Source organism: Podarcis cretensis, assembly GCF_951804945.1.
Source record: "Podarcis cretensis genome assembly, chromosome: 9".
Lineage (NCBI taxonomy): Eukaryota > Metazoa > Chordata > Lepidosauria > Squamata > Lacertidae > Podarcis > Podarcis cretensis.
Genome location: NC_137178.1, coordinates 23,872,165 through 23,888,888, shown reverse-complemented (window position 1 = coordinate 23,888,888; position 16,724 = coordinate 23,872,165). Strand labels below are relative to the sequence as shown.

At 43.4% G+C, this 16,724-nt stretch overlaps 1 protein-coding gene across 4 annotated transcripts in view; it reads right to left on the bottom strand.

Moving 5' to 3' along the window:
- The window catches only part of NPNT (nephronectin), a 64,932-nt gene extending 48,208 nt beyond the window's left edge, over positions 1 to 16,724 (bottom strand). Inside the window, exons 1-2 of one of the 4 annotated variants that reach the window (XM_079990226.1) lie at positions 16,189 to 16,724; positions 10,316 to 10,416 (exon numbers count right to left, since the gene is read on the bottom strand). In XM_079990226.1, the coding sequence (XP_079846352.1) occupies positions 10,316 to 10,416; positions 16,189 to 16,259 (172 nt within the window). In that variant the 5' untranslated portion in view covers positions 16,260 to 16,724. The remainder of the gene's footprint in view (positions 1 to 10,315; positions 10,417 to 16,188) is intronic. The other 3 variants (XM_079990227.1, XM_079990228.1, XM_079990229.1) reach the window with 3 other exon arrangements.

Genomic DNA, 16,724 nt, shown 5'->3' with positions numbered 1-16,724 from the left:
CTCCAATAGTTAAAAGAGAAGGTGCTTCAACACTGTTCCCAATTGCCTTATAATTTACAGAAGTGATTATTGCATAGCAAAAATCTAGTACACCTGCAACATTTGTCCAAGATGGGGAGAAAATACATGACCAAAAAAGGACAAGTTAATCCACATAGTTACATATCACTGAGTTTAGTGAAGTTCTCTATTACAGAAAAGAAAACCTGTGTTTGGGATAATTAACCAGATGCTCATAAACGGAGACGTATAATTATTTGTGTCTGCCTTTTTTCGGTACACTCTGGCTGACTTATTCTGCTGAGTAAAATTTAATAATGTAACAATTCTGGAACTTAGCACACAGTTTGCTGTTGAGGCAAGCATCAGCTTTGTTGGAAGCAGTAAGAGCAGAAATAGATTCCTATATATCTCACTGAAGCAGCCAAAACAGAATCCAAAAGCAGAAGTGAGCTATAAATCACTGTTGCATCATACACCCAAACCCTTACAAACAAGTAAGTAAAGGTAAGAGCACCCATTATTTCTAGGTCCTTTTGTAAGAGGATTTAAAAAGAACTGTTGCCTTCGTCTTCAGCCGTGTACAGAAATTAAATACAGCTATAAACTGCATTATAAATCCTCATAAAAGAACAGGCACCTCAACAAAAGATTTCGCTGGTGTAGCACTCAATTGACTTTTTGATATTCCCTTCTCTTAATATTAACTGAAGTCTGGAAAACAGAATTTACCACACCCAGGACATTATCTTCACTTGTTTCTGGGGGAAGCTAGTTGCTGGGAAGCTAGATTCTATAGAATCTGAACCTTAACATAACGGGTTGATAAGACTAAAATCTAAATGGATTTGTTGCAATGAAGTTTCACTTCATTCCAGTTACTGGCATCCAAAGACTCTCTAAAGCTACACAAAATGAGTTTATTTGAGTTTCTTTTTAAATGCACTGTCGATTCTTATTTTCAAATCAAGATATAATTTCCCCAAGTTCAGTAATTTGGTTTTTGTCTTTAGAATTCTCTTCTGGCTGACACCTACACTGAAACCAGGCTTCCATGTTTGCTGCAAGGCGAATCAACTAGAAGAAGATGCTAAACAGCTGTAGCCAAAGTAATGCCCTCTAGCTAGTGTTGTGGTGCGACTCCTATTAGCCCCAACCAGCATAGCCAATGGTTAGGCATTATGGGAATTGTAGCCCACCAAAGATATTTGCTACTCCTGGGATAAGGATATGTCTCCATCTATTGCAGTTTTGTTCTCATTTCTCCTTTTATTGCTCCTCACTTGTTCAGAAAAGAGAGTAAGGGACCAGTAAACACACAACTATGTTGGTCCAAGTAGGCATGGCAAACTGGTAGAGATACTCTGAGATAAATGCAGCAGAACACCTTGAAACTTGGATGTCAACGTTCTTAAGTGCATCATACATTGCAATGGATCCTGAAGGGAAATTAGTACTGACCTTTCCGTGACAAATGTGGAAGTGGAGCTCTAGCCAGGGACATTAGCCAGGATGAGATGCTGACTGCACCAGTTGTTCACAGTATGTTTTGGGACACATGACGTGAAGAACAGCTGGTGCAAACTTAGTTTTCAACAGAGTAGGATCTAAGCTATCAAAAGGCAGTATCTTGCTAAGTACCTGATACTGGAGACAAACAGCAGGGATTGCGTATCACCATTAGGCCCAGTTTGTGATATCTGCAGTGTCTTCCAGCTGGTTAACCATTGGGAGAAAGTACGCTAGTCTAGATGGATCTTTGATCTGACCAACCAGGCTATTATTTTCTTGTTAAGAAGTCAGTGGCCATGTTTGCATGTAACACCAAGCCCTGGTGGTTTGTGTTAGCCATGCTTTGGTTAATAAACAATGGCTTACAAAACCATAGCTTAGTGTTGCGTGCAAACCGGATCATTGTGTATGGCACCCATGTTTCTACAGTGCCTTGTACGAAACTGGTTTTAGTGGGAGCAGCATTACCTAATCCAGGCATAGGCAAACTCCGGCCCTCCAGATGTTTGGGATTAAAATTCCCATCATCCCTGACCACTGGTCCTGTTAGCTAGGGATGATGGGGATTGTAGTCCCAAACATCTGGAGGGCTGGAGTTTGCCTATGCCTGACCTAATCTAACCCCCAGCCTGAGAACTTGCAAGGATTCGCAACACCTTTGTTCTGCTGACACTGATTTCGAAAATCCTAAACTGCAAATCCAGCAAACACAGCAAGCTATGCCAGTCTCAATAGGGCCTTGCTCCGATCCCATTAAGAGAGCACACGGCTCATGAGCAATGTCAAGAAAAAACAGCAGCTACTTAGCTTAAAAAATAAAAGTTTTAATATATGACTGCATGCACACACGTGTACACATATGTGTGTGCAGTGGCGGAGCAAGCCGATCGGGCACCTGGGGTGGAGCGCATGTCCTGCGCCTGGGGGCGGGGCCAGGCAGGATGCTCCACAGGACCTCTGAGTAGTCTGCCTGCCTCCTCCCACTCAGCCACCCTACAGCTGAGGGGGAGGCGGCAGGCGGACTGTTTGGGGCAGCACAGAGCCTGTGGGTGCCCAAGCCACTGTGTCACTCCCAGGAGAGAAGTGTGGCTCGGGCGCGCTGCAAGCCCCGCGGTGAGTGCCGCCCGGCATTTTGCCACTTCCTCAGTGGTGACACCCGGGGTGGACCGCCCCCACTGCCTCCCTTCCTCCGCCCCACTCCCCTTTCTGTCTATCTATCTTTTGAAGACTGTGTCTTTAATCCAAACATAAGGTGCCATTTCTATAAAAATAGAGCACACACGTTGAAACCAGGTACTGCCTGCAAGGGCTCATCACTAGATTCATCACATATTAGTTTATGTGATGAATCCAGTGCTGCCACTTAAGAAACTGCAGAACTTTCCATTCCATAGCACAGTAGGTATTTCTCCTTTGGAGCCAAAGTTGCACATTAACTTTTAGAGGATGTGCTATGTTTTATGCCGACTGCACTCAACGGTGAAGCAATACTACTAATCTACTTTGCTATACAACCCTGTCATACTTCCTGAGAAATGTCACCTGGAGCAGTCTGTACCACTTAGGATCCTAAATGAATCATTGGTATAAAGCTTTTAAGAAACCTGCCAATTTATCCTATAATTTTTTCAGGAGGTTTTGTCTCAGGCACATTTCAAGTCAATGTAAGTGGTAACCGGTTGGTCTCAACTAAGTAGGTCAGGAAAAAGAAAATCAATGATCCAAAACAGATCTGCCTTGTCTAAAACCAGCTTGCTCATGAAATGGAACACTTCTATCCAGTCATCTATAAATGTTTCATGTTATCATTTACTAATAATACTATGAATTATCCAACCAAATACAGGCCAGTAAGTCTTCTAACTTTTGGGCCTGTTTGCTTGGATTATTCACAGTCCTCCTCTTAAAACTGGCATCAGACTTGCCCTGCTCCAGTCTCTTGTCATTCATCATGGTTTGCCTATATGTAATTGTAGAAAAAGCTACTAAAATGGGAGCCCATCGCTTGATGCTGAAATTCCATCTTTAGCACAAACATGAAAAATCTCTTTTCTATCTGACTAAAGCTGAAAATAACAATGACTTTAATACTGTTGGCAAGCAGGTGGGGGGGGGCTATGTCTTAACAGCCCAATCCTGTGTTTATTATTCTGCTATTGCTTCCCTGTTCCAAGTGTCCAATGTGTTTTAAAATTTTGATTTCCATGTGGTTGTCTAATGCAGCCTTTGCAAAGCTGATGCCCTGCAGATATTTTGAACTACATCACCCATCAGCCAGCACATACTAATGGGAGCTGTAGTCCAAAACCTTGGGAGGTGTTATGTACTGAGTTGAATAGGATCCAAAATGCAGCAGTCTGATTGGTCCTGGAACAATAGGATTCAGAATGCAACAGTCTGATTGGTCCCAGAACAATAGGATCCAGAATGCAGCAGTCTGATTGGTCCGCAGGAGCCACCCAATCCAACTCCAGGTGGAAGTGAATCCACAACCTGATTGGCCTACAGGAGAATCCCGGAATTAGCCAATCACGTGGGGCCCATTGTGTAAATAATGTATATAAAGCATACATTTCAGGGGAACTGGCATTCCTCACTACTATGAGCTGAATAAAGAGCATGAAATCCACACTCGACTCTGAATATATTTCAGGAGGGCAGCAGTCTGGCAAAGGTTGCATCTAATACATCTATTTTTTATTCTGTTTATGAAGCCTGAGTTTTGGATGTGTGGCCTGCCTGCCTTGGTGTCATGTTAAGAAGCTCAGTCCCTGTGTCCATTCAGCTTCCTGGTTTTCTCTTGGTTTGTACTTTCTGCTTTGGTCTTGTCAAAAAGCTTGACGGCTAGAGCTGTGCTTAATGTTTGCCTACAAATATTTTCAATGATTCTATGGGATCTGAAATATCCCACACTTTTCCCCACAGCCCACACACAGCTACTCCACTAGCAGATACTTTAGTGCTTCTCAAACTTCTTCCAGGGAACACCGATGCCACTTTATAGCAAATCCACTTGGACAAAGCTACTTCAGAAGGCACACAATGCTTAACATAACCAATCAAATTTAGTTGCTTGATGGTGTCTCTGGGGGAAAAGGGAGCTATTTCAAAGTGAGGAGGCAATGTTTCCTGTGTTGTATTGTCAGGACTCTGAATGCGCAAACACTTCCACACCTTTTCAGAAACTCCTCTTTTTTTAAAAAAAAAAAAAAAAAGAGGAAGCTGAAAGGAAGAACGGATTTGCTGGTGGAGAAATGTTCACAAAGCACCCGCCTCCATTGTTTCAGATGAGCCCTGCTGATTACCTTTTCAACACACCAAATGGTATTTTTCACTTTAGTGATGAACTTTTAGTTTCTAATAGGAAGGAATTCTATCTTGATGTATTTATTTCAGGCATTAGGTAGAAAATTTTTTTTCTACTGGTTCTTGCTCCTTTGCCTTCAACAGATACTTGTTCAGCAGACATTAATGCTTATCTACATGTTGTGTATAGGACACGGGTGGCGCTGTGGGTTAAACCACAGAGCCTAGGACTTGCCGATTAGAATGTTGGTGGTTCGAATCCCCGCGATGGGGTAAGCTCCCGTTGCTTGGTTCCTGCTCCTGCCAACCTAGCAGTTTGAAAGCACGTCAAAGTGCAAGTAGATACATAGGTACCACTCCAGCGGGAAGGTAAATGGCGTTTCCGTGAGCTGCTCTGGTTCGCCAGAAGCAGCTTAGTCATGCTGGCCACATGACCCGGAAACTGTATGCCGGCTCCCTCAGTCAATAAAGCGAGATGAGCGCCACAACCCCAGAGTCGGTCACAACTGGACCTAATGGTCAGGGGTCCCTTTACCTTTACATGTTGTGTAGATCAGGCATAGGCAAACTTGGCCCTCCAGATGTTTTGAGATTATAGTTCCCATCATCCCTTAACACTGGTCCTGTTAGCTAGGGATGATGGGAGTTGTAGTCCCAAAACATCTGGGCGGCTGAGTTTGCCTATGCCTGGTGTAGATCTTTATCCACCGATGTCTGTGAATCAAGCTCCTGCTAAGTCCCAGAGATTTTTTTCCTGAAAATGTATTTGAGCATGAAGTCATTGTGCAACCTTAAGCAAAGCATTTTCTCTTGCTTCAGCTTTCAAATCTGACCTTGGCTCCATCCATGTACTAATAGCTGGGGTTAGGTAGAGAAGAAGAGTTTGGATTTGATATCCCGCCTTTCACTCCCCTTCAGGAGTCTCAAAGCGGCTAACATTCTCCTTTCCCTTCCTCCCCCACAACAAACACTCTGTGAGGTGAGTGGGGCTGAGAGACTTCAAAGAAGTGTGACTGGCCCAAGGTCACCCAGCAGCTGCAGGTGGAGGAACGGAGATGCGAACCCGGGTCCCCAGATTACGAGACGACTGCTCTTAACCACTACACCACATTGGCTCTCACCTAGGAGCACTAGGTGCCTCTTTCTTTTTCCCCAATAAATGAATGCATGTGGAAGAACAACCCATTTGTGTTCTGTACAAACTATATTGTAATAAGCATGCATGTTCAACTTTCAGCACTGCCTGAGCACCTGTATGTTAGGTAAAAACACACACACACACTTCATAAAGAAGCCCCCAAACGGATAATCAGCACGGCTACCTTAGGCTCAGAGAGCACAGTGGTCTGCTGCCCTCTACCCCAAGTCTCCCTTGCTCTTGGAGACAAAGGGCAGAAGGAACAGGTGCTGCTGCCGTAACCTGTCGAGTTTGCAAACTCCTAGGATGGAGGTTAGATGAACTGTTGGCAGAACACATTGGCTCTCCCTCTGTGAATCTCTCTCATCAGATACGGACCTATTGCACCTGCAATAAGCAGCACCCACTCAGTGTGGGATGCACAATCTCCATCCTGGTTCTATCTTCCTGCTGCCTCCACTCACCATGACGCAGTGTGACTCCTCTCTCACCTACAGGCCTGCACAACTTTAGACCCATTAAGCTGAGCACAGCCCAGCAGTCATGCATGGGAGCATACTAGGGACTTGCTAAACCTGTTTTTGCTGCCCACCTGAGACTACAAAAATTGGGGGGTGGGGAGATATGTTGTCAAGCACATTGCAAACCACCTTATAGTTTTAGTGGGCTGAATTCAACTTGGCAGGTCACTCATTTTTCAGACTTGCCCAGTAGTTAATGGTGATTTTCTTCGCAGGGTTACTGCAAGAGTAAATTAAATGAGAGCTGCAAAGTGTTCTGTATATTAAGAGTGATAACAGCAGCTACAAAGATGATGCGGATCATTCTCAGAACAATTACTACTCTTCTTATATAGCATCTTCCTTAAAACTCAGTTGAAATCTCAAGTAGTTCTCTGTTAATCATTGCAATTTTGTTTGCTCTTCCTTAAGGGAATGGCCCCAGTGACCATTTTTAAATAATGTTTAAAAATAATTACACAAAACCACTGGCTATTATCTGCCCTTGGATCCACAAATGGTATTCTTGAATTGTTTGAATAAAAACATGCCTTCTCCCCTCAAAAGAGATGAGATTGGTTTATTTCTGTCTTTAAAGAAGCTAAATGGGTAACAAAGAATATGTCATTTAACGTGGCTCGGAAAATAATAGCCTGGTAACCTATTTATTGTGGATAAGAAGAAATAATGCCAAATGAAAGTGAGATTGCTGGAGCCTACTATTCCTGACAACTTCCTAATCATTTGACCAGCATTTATTACATTGATGTAAAGTAATGATTTTCATGCCTTACATCACTAACTAAATGTGGATTGTTTTCACACTTATATGTGAAACTTCAGTGGAGTTTCTAGGAAATGTATCCAAAGCTGTTATTACACAAGCAAAATAAACTTCCACTTGCACAATGGAACTTCTTCCCCACCACAGATCCTCAGCACCATGGGCGGAGCCAGGATTGGGGGGGGCAAGATTTTGTCGGGGGGCAGGACTTTTGTTAGGTAGGACAGAACCCATGTGATTGGTCAGTTAGTTAAGTATTTCTATTATTTTACTTGATCTAGCGGTGGGCTGCTGCTCCCCCACCTCTGTGTGGCTACACCCATGCTCAGCACCCTCAAAATCTGCTCCAGAGAATGGAAGAGGGGACCTTCCCAAAAATATTTTGGAGGTGCATAGGGTCTTAAGCAAAGGAAGAGGAAATCATGTTGTATAAATGCATTGCTCTTTCCTTCAGTTTCCTCCCTTGATACTTTGTTTTGTTTTAAGATATTTGCAAATTGAGAAGTTTTAGGTTTGCATTTAAATGGTTTGAAATGTTTTGAGATGCAAACTCATATAAATAGGGTTCTTTTTTAAAAAAAAATAAAAATAAATATTTTTCATTGCCCAACTAAGTTAAGCATTTTTCATTTAGATTTATTTCAGTGGGAGAATTAAGCTTAGGTGCAACTCTTTCCAATTAGAAACAGTGGGAGACTGAAATGTTCAACTCTGGTTGGATTGCACCCGTTTGTGCTCAGAGTACAGAGGTAAAATTCTAATTAGATTTGTCAACTGCGGAGCATCAATCAGCAGAACCAATAAAGACCTTAATTTGGGGCAGGAGAGAAGCAGAAATGTCACACTGCAACCAACTGCATTCCATCACAATAATGAAGACAGATTGATGCTTGAAGAAATGTACTTTATCAATTGTGAAGAAAGCTTTGTGGTTGATTGTCTACAGCGTGCCAGATTTTGCATTTTTATTGTTGCCACAGGCTTCGTTTTGTGCAGGACTAGAACCAGCTGATAGAAAATTGCAGAGAAGCAGATTTAGGATAAACACTAGGAGAAGCTTCCTAGTTGTAAGAGCTCTTAGATAGTGGACACATGGCTGGTGCAAAAGCTTGCACTGCCAGGTACTCCTCCTCCTATCACCCTCTCCTCTGCCTCTTCCCCATCACTGTTGCTTCCTCACTACCCCTCCTCCTCCTATGATCCATTCTCCCCCTACTGCCACTTATGTTGCCACCACATTATTGTGGCGGTGGCACCGGCAGTTTTCCTGCCTTCCCCTTTGCCTCCCCCCTACCCCACTCTGAGGAAGGGCCATGGAGCTCCTTCCTCAGAGCAAGGCATTCTGGGTGAGGTGTCTAGGAGACTGCCTGCACTGCCACCGCTACTGCAACAAGCTGCGTAAATGCTGCTCAAACTTTAAAAAGTTTAAAGTTACTCATCGCAAACAGCTTTTTCTAGCTGCAGCAAACTACAACAGTGGCACCTGCCAGGTCTGGAATGCCTCAATCAGAGAAACAACCCTCTTCATCATTCCTCAGAATGAGGCAAGGAGGAAGAAAATGTGGAGAGCAATAATAATAATAATAATAATAATAATAATTTATTATTTATACCCCGCCCATCTGGCTGGGTTTCCCCAGCCACTCTGGGCGGCTTCCAACAAAATATTAAAATACCATAATACATCAAACATTAAAAGCTTCCCTAAACAGGGTTGCCTTCATATGTCTTCTAAAAGTCTGGTAGTTGTTCTCTTTGACATCTGGTGGGAGGGCATTCCACAGGGTGAGCGCCACTACCGAGGAGGCCCTCTGCCTGGTTCCCTGTAACCTCACTTCTCGCAGCGAGGGAACCTCCAGAAGGCCACCAGCACTGGACCTCAGTGTCTGGGTAGAACGATGAGGGTGGAAACGCTCCTTCAGGTATACTGGACCAAGGCCATTTAGGGCTTTAAAGGTCAGCACCAACACTTTGAATTGTGCTCGGGAACTGAATGGGGTGGCTGGGAGCACAAGCAGGGCCAGCTGTTGGGTGACAAGGCAAGTAAGTGGAGAGGGGTTGCCAGATCATCATCCTCTCCACCTGCTATACAAGACAAATGTCTTCTTAGCTTGCCTTGTTATGGCATTGGCCCTGAGTGAAACGGACTGCCTCAGTGGGCTCTTGTTCTCTGGAGGTATTCAAGCCAAGGGTAGCTAGATGTCAAGTAGGCATCCTGAACTGTAATCTCTGGCTTGAGCAGGGAGTTGACCTCCATGGTTGCTTCCAACTCTGATTATTTTATGATTCTGTGATTGTGAGATTGTGTCTAATCTGGTGCAAACATAGAAAAATATGCAAGTAGGCAACAGAAAACATGGCAATCTATGTCTGGCTACTTTGGTCAGCTCTCCAATTCAACTGAAAGCTAGCATTTCTGTATTCCCATCGCTTCTATAGCTTCTAGCTGAATGCTTCTTTTTCAGAAATTGTAGTTGATAGAGTTGACAGGGCAATGAGAAAGTGAGAAATGTTATTAATATATGTACCACCGCAAGACACTGTCAGGTTAAATACCGGAGCATAATCTGGGAAGGATTTATTTTAATCTTTTTCCTTTAACTTCAGTAAGGATGTTTCTGAAAGGTTTTTGTTTAACCTTCTCTAAATGTTATTAAAGAACAAAATATACAGCTAAAAACTGCTTATGATTGCAATAAGTTCTGCCTTTTTTGGGAAAATTGGGAACAGAAAATGTTAATCTACAAACAAAAATTATGTAGATAAACTTTTTCAAAAACAAAAAAACACCCTGAATCAAATGTAATGCTGTAAAAAAAAAAAATGAAATGAAGATACATTTGGTTTAATGCTGCATTTAATTTCCATAACTTACAGTACTGTTAATATGGAAATCTGGAGTTTAAAATGGGTAAGATTCTTAACCTGTCAGTGTCCCTCTAGGTGAAAGCAAAAGCCCCATGTACATTATAAGCCCTGCATCATGTGAGTGTCTGTGATTATATGAAAGCCATTATTAGAGAGGAACAAGCCCTGTTTTAAAAGGCTCAAAGCCCCAGCAGTGGTGATACTCACGTTGGCATTGGCCCCATGAGTGGCGAGCCCAGCCCCAGCAGCAGTCGACTCTGCTTCCAAAACGGCACAATCCAGTCGTGGAAAGTATTTGCCTGGGCCACCTGCACCAACACCAAAAATAAATTTGGAAAAGAATGAACATGAGGACACATGGTTGCAGTTCTGCTGCCCTGTGACACAATACTGACATTCTATACTTATAGGATTCTTGACAAAAGGCCTCTAAAACCTTTGGACTGAAAATTTCCACTGGAGGCAATCACTGTCTTCCTTAACAACTCGCTCCAGTATACTGAACTGCACCTATTACTTTAAAGCAGGATTCGGGTGTATTTAGACACACAAGTTCGTGATGGTGCATCTGCAAGACATTACTTGATATCACAGCTATCACTTGATGATTATGCGGATATAGCATCATAGCAGAACTTTCCATCTTTCTCATTTCAACTCAGAGGCAGTATTTTTCACTGGACTATGCTCGTTCAGTTGCCAGCTGTCAAGTGGGCGCGGGGGGGGGGGGAATCAGTGATGCACATGCAGGTGTGTCTCAGGCTACAGGAAAGTTTTGCAAAGGTTAAGATTAATGGACCTTCCTGCCAACTGAACTCTTTTTCAGAAGCCATTGTTCCTTGTCCTGTCCTCAAAAGGTAAAGTGCACCCTTGTTTTATCTCTTCAAGCTTCTATGTAGATATTTTGGTTAACTAAAATACCCTCCTTTATCATCTCTTCTTCGCTTAACATAACCCATTTCCTAAGTGTTGCATCTTAAAAAGAAACATACCTTTATCATGCTTTTAGTTTTCCTTTTAGGTCAGATTCACACAATAACTAACCTGACAAGGAGGCTTCTCAAAATCCAAAGCATGGGGAAACTATCATACGTTATTAGGCCACATGCCCTAAAATCAAAGATATTGCAAAGCATTTCCTGGTGATTGTAATGGTGCCATGAAATCTTCAGAGCCAATGGAGCTTCTACAGATAGAACTGCTCACTTGTATTGGACAGCCTTCGCAAAGTCTGAATTGTAAACAACCACCCTCTTCCTCCATAACGTTTAGAAGGTTTTACTATCCCATTCCCTTGTATCCCACCATGAATAGCCATCCATCCCTCTGTTCTGTTTGTTCTATGCTTGTCTCTTCTGCTCCATGTTTTTTCAAGAAACCATGGCTAGTCACAGTGTGATGGGCCACGGTTCCAGCACCCCCTTAGCTTTGGGTGGAGGGATTCTGAAGGCTCTGTATAACCCACCACCAATGAGACTCAGGTCTTTGTTAGCTTGGACAACTGCTCTTACATTGCTCTCATACATTCTCATCACACAGGAAGATTTCTTATACCGAGTCAGAACACAGATACAGCAGTTCTCCAGGGTTTCTTCCAGTCCTACCTGGAGATGCCATAGATTGAAACTGGGACCTTCTGCATGCAAAGGAGATGATCTACCACTGACCTATGGTCCTTCCCTTTCGTTCATGATACTGTGCTCAGTGGAACTTGTTATGCCCCACAGGGATATTACTAAAGTTATAAACTAGGTGTGGGGAACCTTTGGCCCTCCTGAACTACAGCTCCCATCAGCCCCAGCAATTATGGGCAATGGGCAAAGATGATGGGACTTATCAGCAATATCTGGAGAGCTGATGACATCCCCACAGCTATATACAAGTCCTGGCTATGATCTTAGGACCAACATTGATAAAACTTATACATATATACATGTAACTTTCCTATTCTCCTCCAAATCCATTTGAAGCACTTTTCCCTGCTTCTTCCCCATCCTCAAGATGTGGGAGGTGACTGAGCGTCTTTTGGGTTGCCCTGTACCTCTGAGACTCTTGTTGCACCTTGGAATTGCAGCACAACTGTGACAACCTCCAGCTCTCCTCCCGAGTTTGAAGCAACTGAGGTGTGGAATTGTCCCCAACACCGTGATGAATTTCAGAACAGCAGTGCAAGAACACAATAAAAATACCACCCTTGGGAAAGAGATGGAATCCTGGTGACCACAAATGTTGGGTTGACTATCATGAACAAGTGGGATTTGTGGACCGCAACACTACACTGCAATGCACAATGAAGTAGGAATAAAACATACTTTATTGGAGCAAAGTGTCCATATGAGATAAATGTCAACTGCTAAACAAATTGAGAAAAGCACAGTTAAAGGAAGGACCTTTTCATGCAAGATCCTGTTTAGTCTTTTTCTACATTCTGCATGACCTACTCCCTAATTTGCATCAAAGTTTTTCATCACATTTTGACATATTATAGCTGTAGCAATTACACACACATTCCAGCTCTTCAGTGCTCATTTTCGCATTTCACTTATCTAGATTCATGTTTAAACTTGAGCTGCAGTCTTCTCGGTATACTGATTCACTGACTCTGTGCTCAAGACATCAACTTCTGACTTATTTAGCTTATAAAATAAGATTTGTATATTAAATGGGATTTTTTAAAATAAGCCATCCAGCAGATCCGCATGATTGTGAAGTAAAATGGATTATTGGGCACACAGCAAGAAGAAATTGCTGTTACTGCATTAGTTCTCATGCTACATTTACTAAATAGAGACTCAATGGCTGTGTTCAAACGCAATGCAAAACCACAGTTTAGCACTACGTAAATGAGCCTAGCCTCATTCTGGGCTCTCACGCTCCTCCCTCCCCTTTCTGTACTGCTGGGATAAGAAGTTCAGAAGCTTTTGCTTTCTCTTTTAATTAATCACAGTTTGTCATTTCATCTGAACCAAGGATAGTCATTCAACATTAACTATGGCTGGCTTCCGAACAAGCCAATTTAAAACCATGGGTAGTTGAGCTAGCTTGTTAAACCACAGTGAGTGTTAAAAACCAGTTAGGATGTAACAACAAATCACAGTTAATTAAAAGCAGAAATGAATGCTTCTGAACTTTTCCTCCCAGCTGTGCGGGAGGAGGAGAGAGAAGGGAATGTGCAAGCCTGAGAAAAGTTGAAGTCTTCTAGGCTCTTTCACATAACACTAAATCACAATATAACATTATATTCAAACACAGGCAATGCTGCATAAATATCCAAACCAGGTAAAGAAATACATGCATGCATGAAAATAAGTTTCTGAATGTGTATTATTAGGATCTGTGAGCATAAATCAGATGCACATCCAAATGTGTGTTAGGAAGTGCCCCTAGATACACATTCGGCTACAGATTTCATCCATGCACACTTAATCACTTTCAACTGGATGAGTATTCAGTTGGGTAAGCATCTCCACACTGCTGCATCTAGTCACAAGTAACTACCATTTTTGCATATACAAAGAACTCAATCAAGACAACTGCATAAAGTGGATTCACACATGTGGCTTAACTAGTTGAACCTTAACTGTTGTTAGGTTCTGTGGTATTTCTTTTACAAAGAAAAAAAAGGAAGAAGCATTTCCAGTCAATCATTCTACCACACAGATCTGCAACCTTTGGTAAAAACCCTCCATACTGCTTAAAAAGATGAAAGACAACTGAGCTACCCCTGGCAGTGGGCCAGTGTGGTGTAGTGGTAAAGAGCGGTAGACTCATAATCTGGTGAACCGGGTTCACGTCTCCGCTCCTCCACATGCAGCTGCTGGGTGACCTTGGGCTAGTCACACTTCTCTGAAGTCTCTCAGCCCCACTTACCTCACATAGTGTTTGTTGTGGGGAGGAAGGGAAAGGAGAATGTTAGCCGCTTTGAGACTCCTTCAGGTAGTGATAAAGTGGGATATCAAAATCCAAACTCCTCCTCTTCTTCTAGCAGAGGCAGATTTAGGGCAGCGTGAGCATCTTATTGGTGCCCCCCATTTAGTTCAATGTCATTTTATTACATGCTATTTATATCATTGCTGTATTGCTATAAACATGTTTATTGCTAGCCAGCTTACGAAGGCTTGCTTCAAAATTCAGGGTAGAAATAATACGAAGTACCTCCATATGTGCAAGCTTCTCCAAATTAGGTGCAGTTGCACGTGCAAATTTCAGATATTGTGAAAGCCGCAGGAGCTCGTTACATTGACTGCAAACTATATACAAAAAGGGTTGGCTACACCTCACTATCCCCAGGTGTCTTCATAAATTCCTTAAGAAAGAGACACCGTGTCAGTTTGCAGACTTTCGTCATTTCCAGTCAATGAACGAGGCAAATTTCCAGGTGTGCCTTTTTTCCTTGGCTTGGGGGATACCAGAGAACATTAAACAGATTCCACTGGAAACAAACACCTCCCAGTCAATTTGCTTGCCACTGCTGCGTGCACCATGGCATCTAAAAAGGACACTGTTTTGTAACAGTCATCAGTTCACCACAAATTTCAAATTGAGATAGCTTTATATACAAAATACACAATAGCCATGATCTACCTGATAAATCATACAGAGATTATTGGCTATTTTGCATGGAAGTAGCAACTGAGTAATAAAGTTATAAAGAACTCTGGGTTGCCCAAACCTGTCAAAGCTTGTCTATCTCACATCTCCACACAAGTGAAGTATGTACATTCCACGAGGGAATGCAATCTAACCCTACATTTCACAGCTTTTCTATTTCCTACTTTAGATACCTGTTTTGCAGCTACACAAGTATGTCTGGAAAACACACACACACACAAACACACACACACACAAATACTTGGGGTATTATGAATATTCGCAGACTTGATGTTGGTTGCACAATTCACCTGAGGGCTGTCCCTTCTCTGCACCATGCAAATATATATACATAAATGAGTTTTGCAGGTTTCAGCTATTCAGTTTTGACAATCTGCACAATTCTGCATAAATAATCAATGTACTTTATTCTGAAGTTCTTGTTGATGTTTCCCTTTTGTGAGATGTGTCAAAAGTATCATGGAAAAAGAAATCCATGGAATGCAGCCAACATTCATTGATATGACTGCCACACACCCTTGTCTCCTTCCTGTCAATTAATCCAGAGCAATTTTCCTTTGGTTTCATACACAGCACAATTCCTAATCCAGATTAGAACCCCCAACTAAATCGTTGCCACCTGCTCTAAGAAAGTAACAGGATTCCACCCTTTTAGTTGACCTTACGGTTAAAAGCCCATAAGGAAGAATCAGTCTAGATTAGGAGTTCAATTGTGCACGCACTTACTCAAAGGCAAGTTCCAGAGAACAAAAATGGAAGTTATTTTCAAATAAAACACACCTAGATTGTGTTTAACATAAACAATACTACAGTATTATAAATAATATGCTCTGATAAATAAATCGGGTTGAAAACAACCCATTCCTACAAATGCAGCCCCCCAGGTCAAGAAAACTGCTGTAGTGACACTGACAGTGAAATCCTAGCCATGTCTACTCAGAAGTAAATCAACGGATATTACTCCCAGGCAAGTGGACTTCAGATTGCAGCCTAAATTGTGCATCAGAAGTTCTTGATTTGACTCATTCTTCCATGAAACAAGCCATCTCTCTGTGTGTCAATGCCCCATATTTGCCCCATATTAGTTACTGCATGGGGAAAAGGGGAACAAACTAACCCTCCCCCTTCCCTTATTTCTACTGATTACATTATGCTCCTGTGCCCTCTGCAGTTGGGGTTTGCAGGTGCGTCTGCCGCGTGTGTTTTTTCCCGAATGCTGAGCGCGTGCCAAGCGCCAGATCTGTCCCTTGCACACTCCGGAAAGAGCCCTGACCTCTCGGGCAAGCGTGGGGCCAATGTGTCACGACGAGGAGTCTCCCCGGCTGGCAAGCTGGGACTCCCAGGTTCCCCAGAAGAGCCTGAGCCCGCCCGCTCGCCCGCCCGCCGCCCTGGGTCTCTCTTGCCTCGCCTCCCCATCCATCTGCCCACCCGTCGGTCCAGTGTCCAAAGTGTCCAAAGTCTGCGCTTACCTTCCGTCGAAGTCCCCTACAGCCTCCAGGTAGAGCCAGGACAGAATGATTAACCTCAGGGATAAATCCATGGTCGGGAAGGGAAGACAGGAGAGAGAGAGAGAGAGAGAGAGGGAGACGGAGAGAGAAAGAGAAGGAAGGAAGGAAGGAGGAGAGTAGCCTCGGCGCGTCTCTAGTAATAGAAACGACGGCAGCAGGTTGGGGAGGGATGCGAGGCGGCGAGGGCGAAGGCGCACGGATTCCTTCTCCTCTCGGAGGCGCTCCCAGCCAAGCGCGCGCTGTAAACTGAACTCCGGGTGCCCTCGGGGCTGTTGCTAATCCTGGCTGGCGGAGGGATGGGCGGAAGAAGAGAGAGAAGTCCACGAGCAGCAGCAACAGGAGGAGGGAGCCCCCTTCTCTCTCTCTCTTGCGTCCCTGCCTTTCTCTCACTCTCTTCCTCCCTCCCTCTTCCTAAAGCAAAGGAGACGCTGCGCTCTGAAGGCGGCGCTGCCGCTCACCAACGAAAGAGGCGCACGCGAGCGCAACCTCGCCACCTT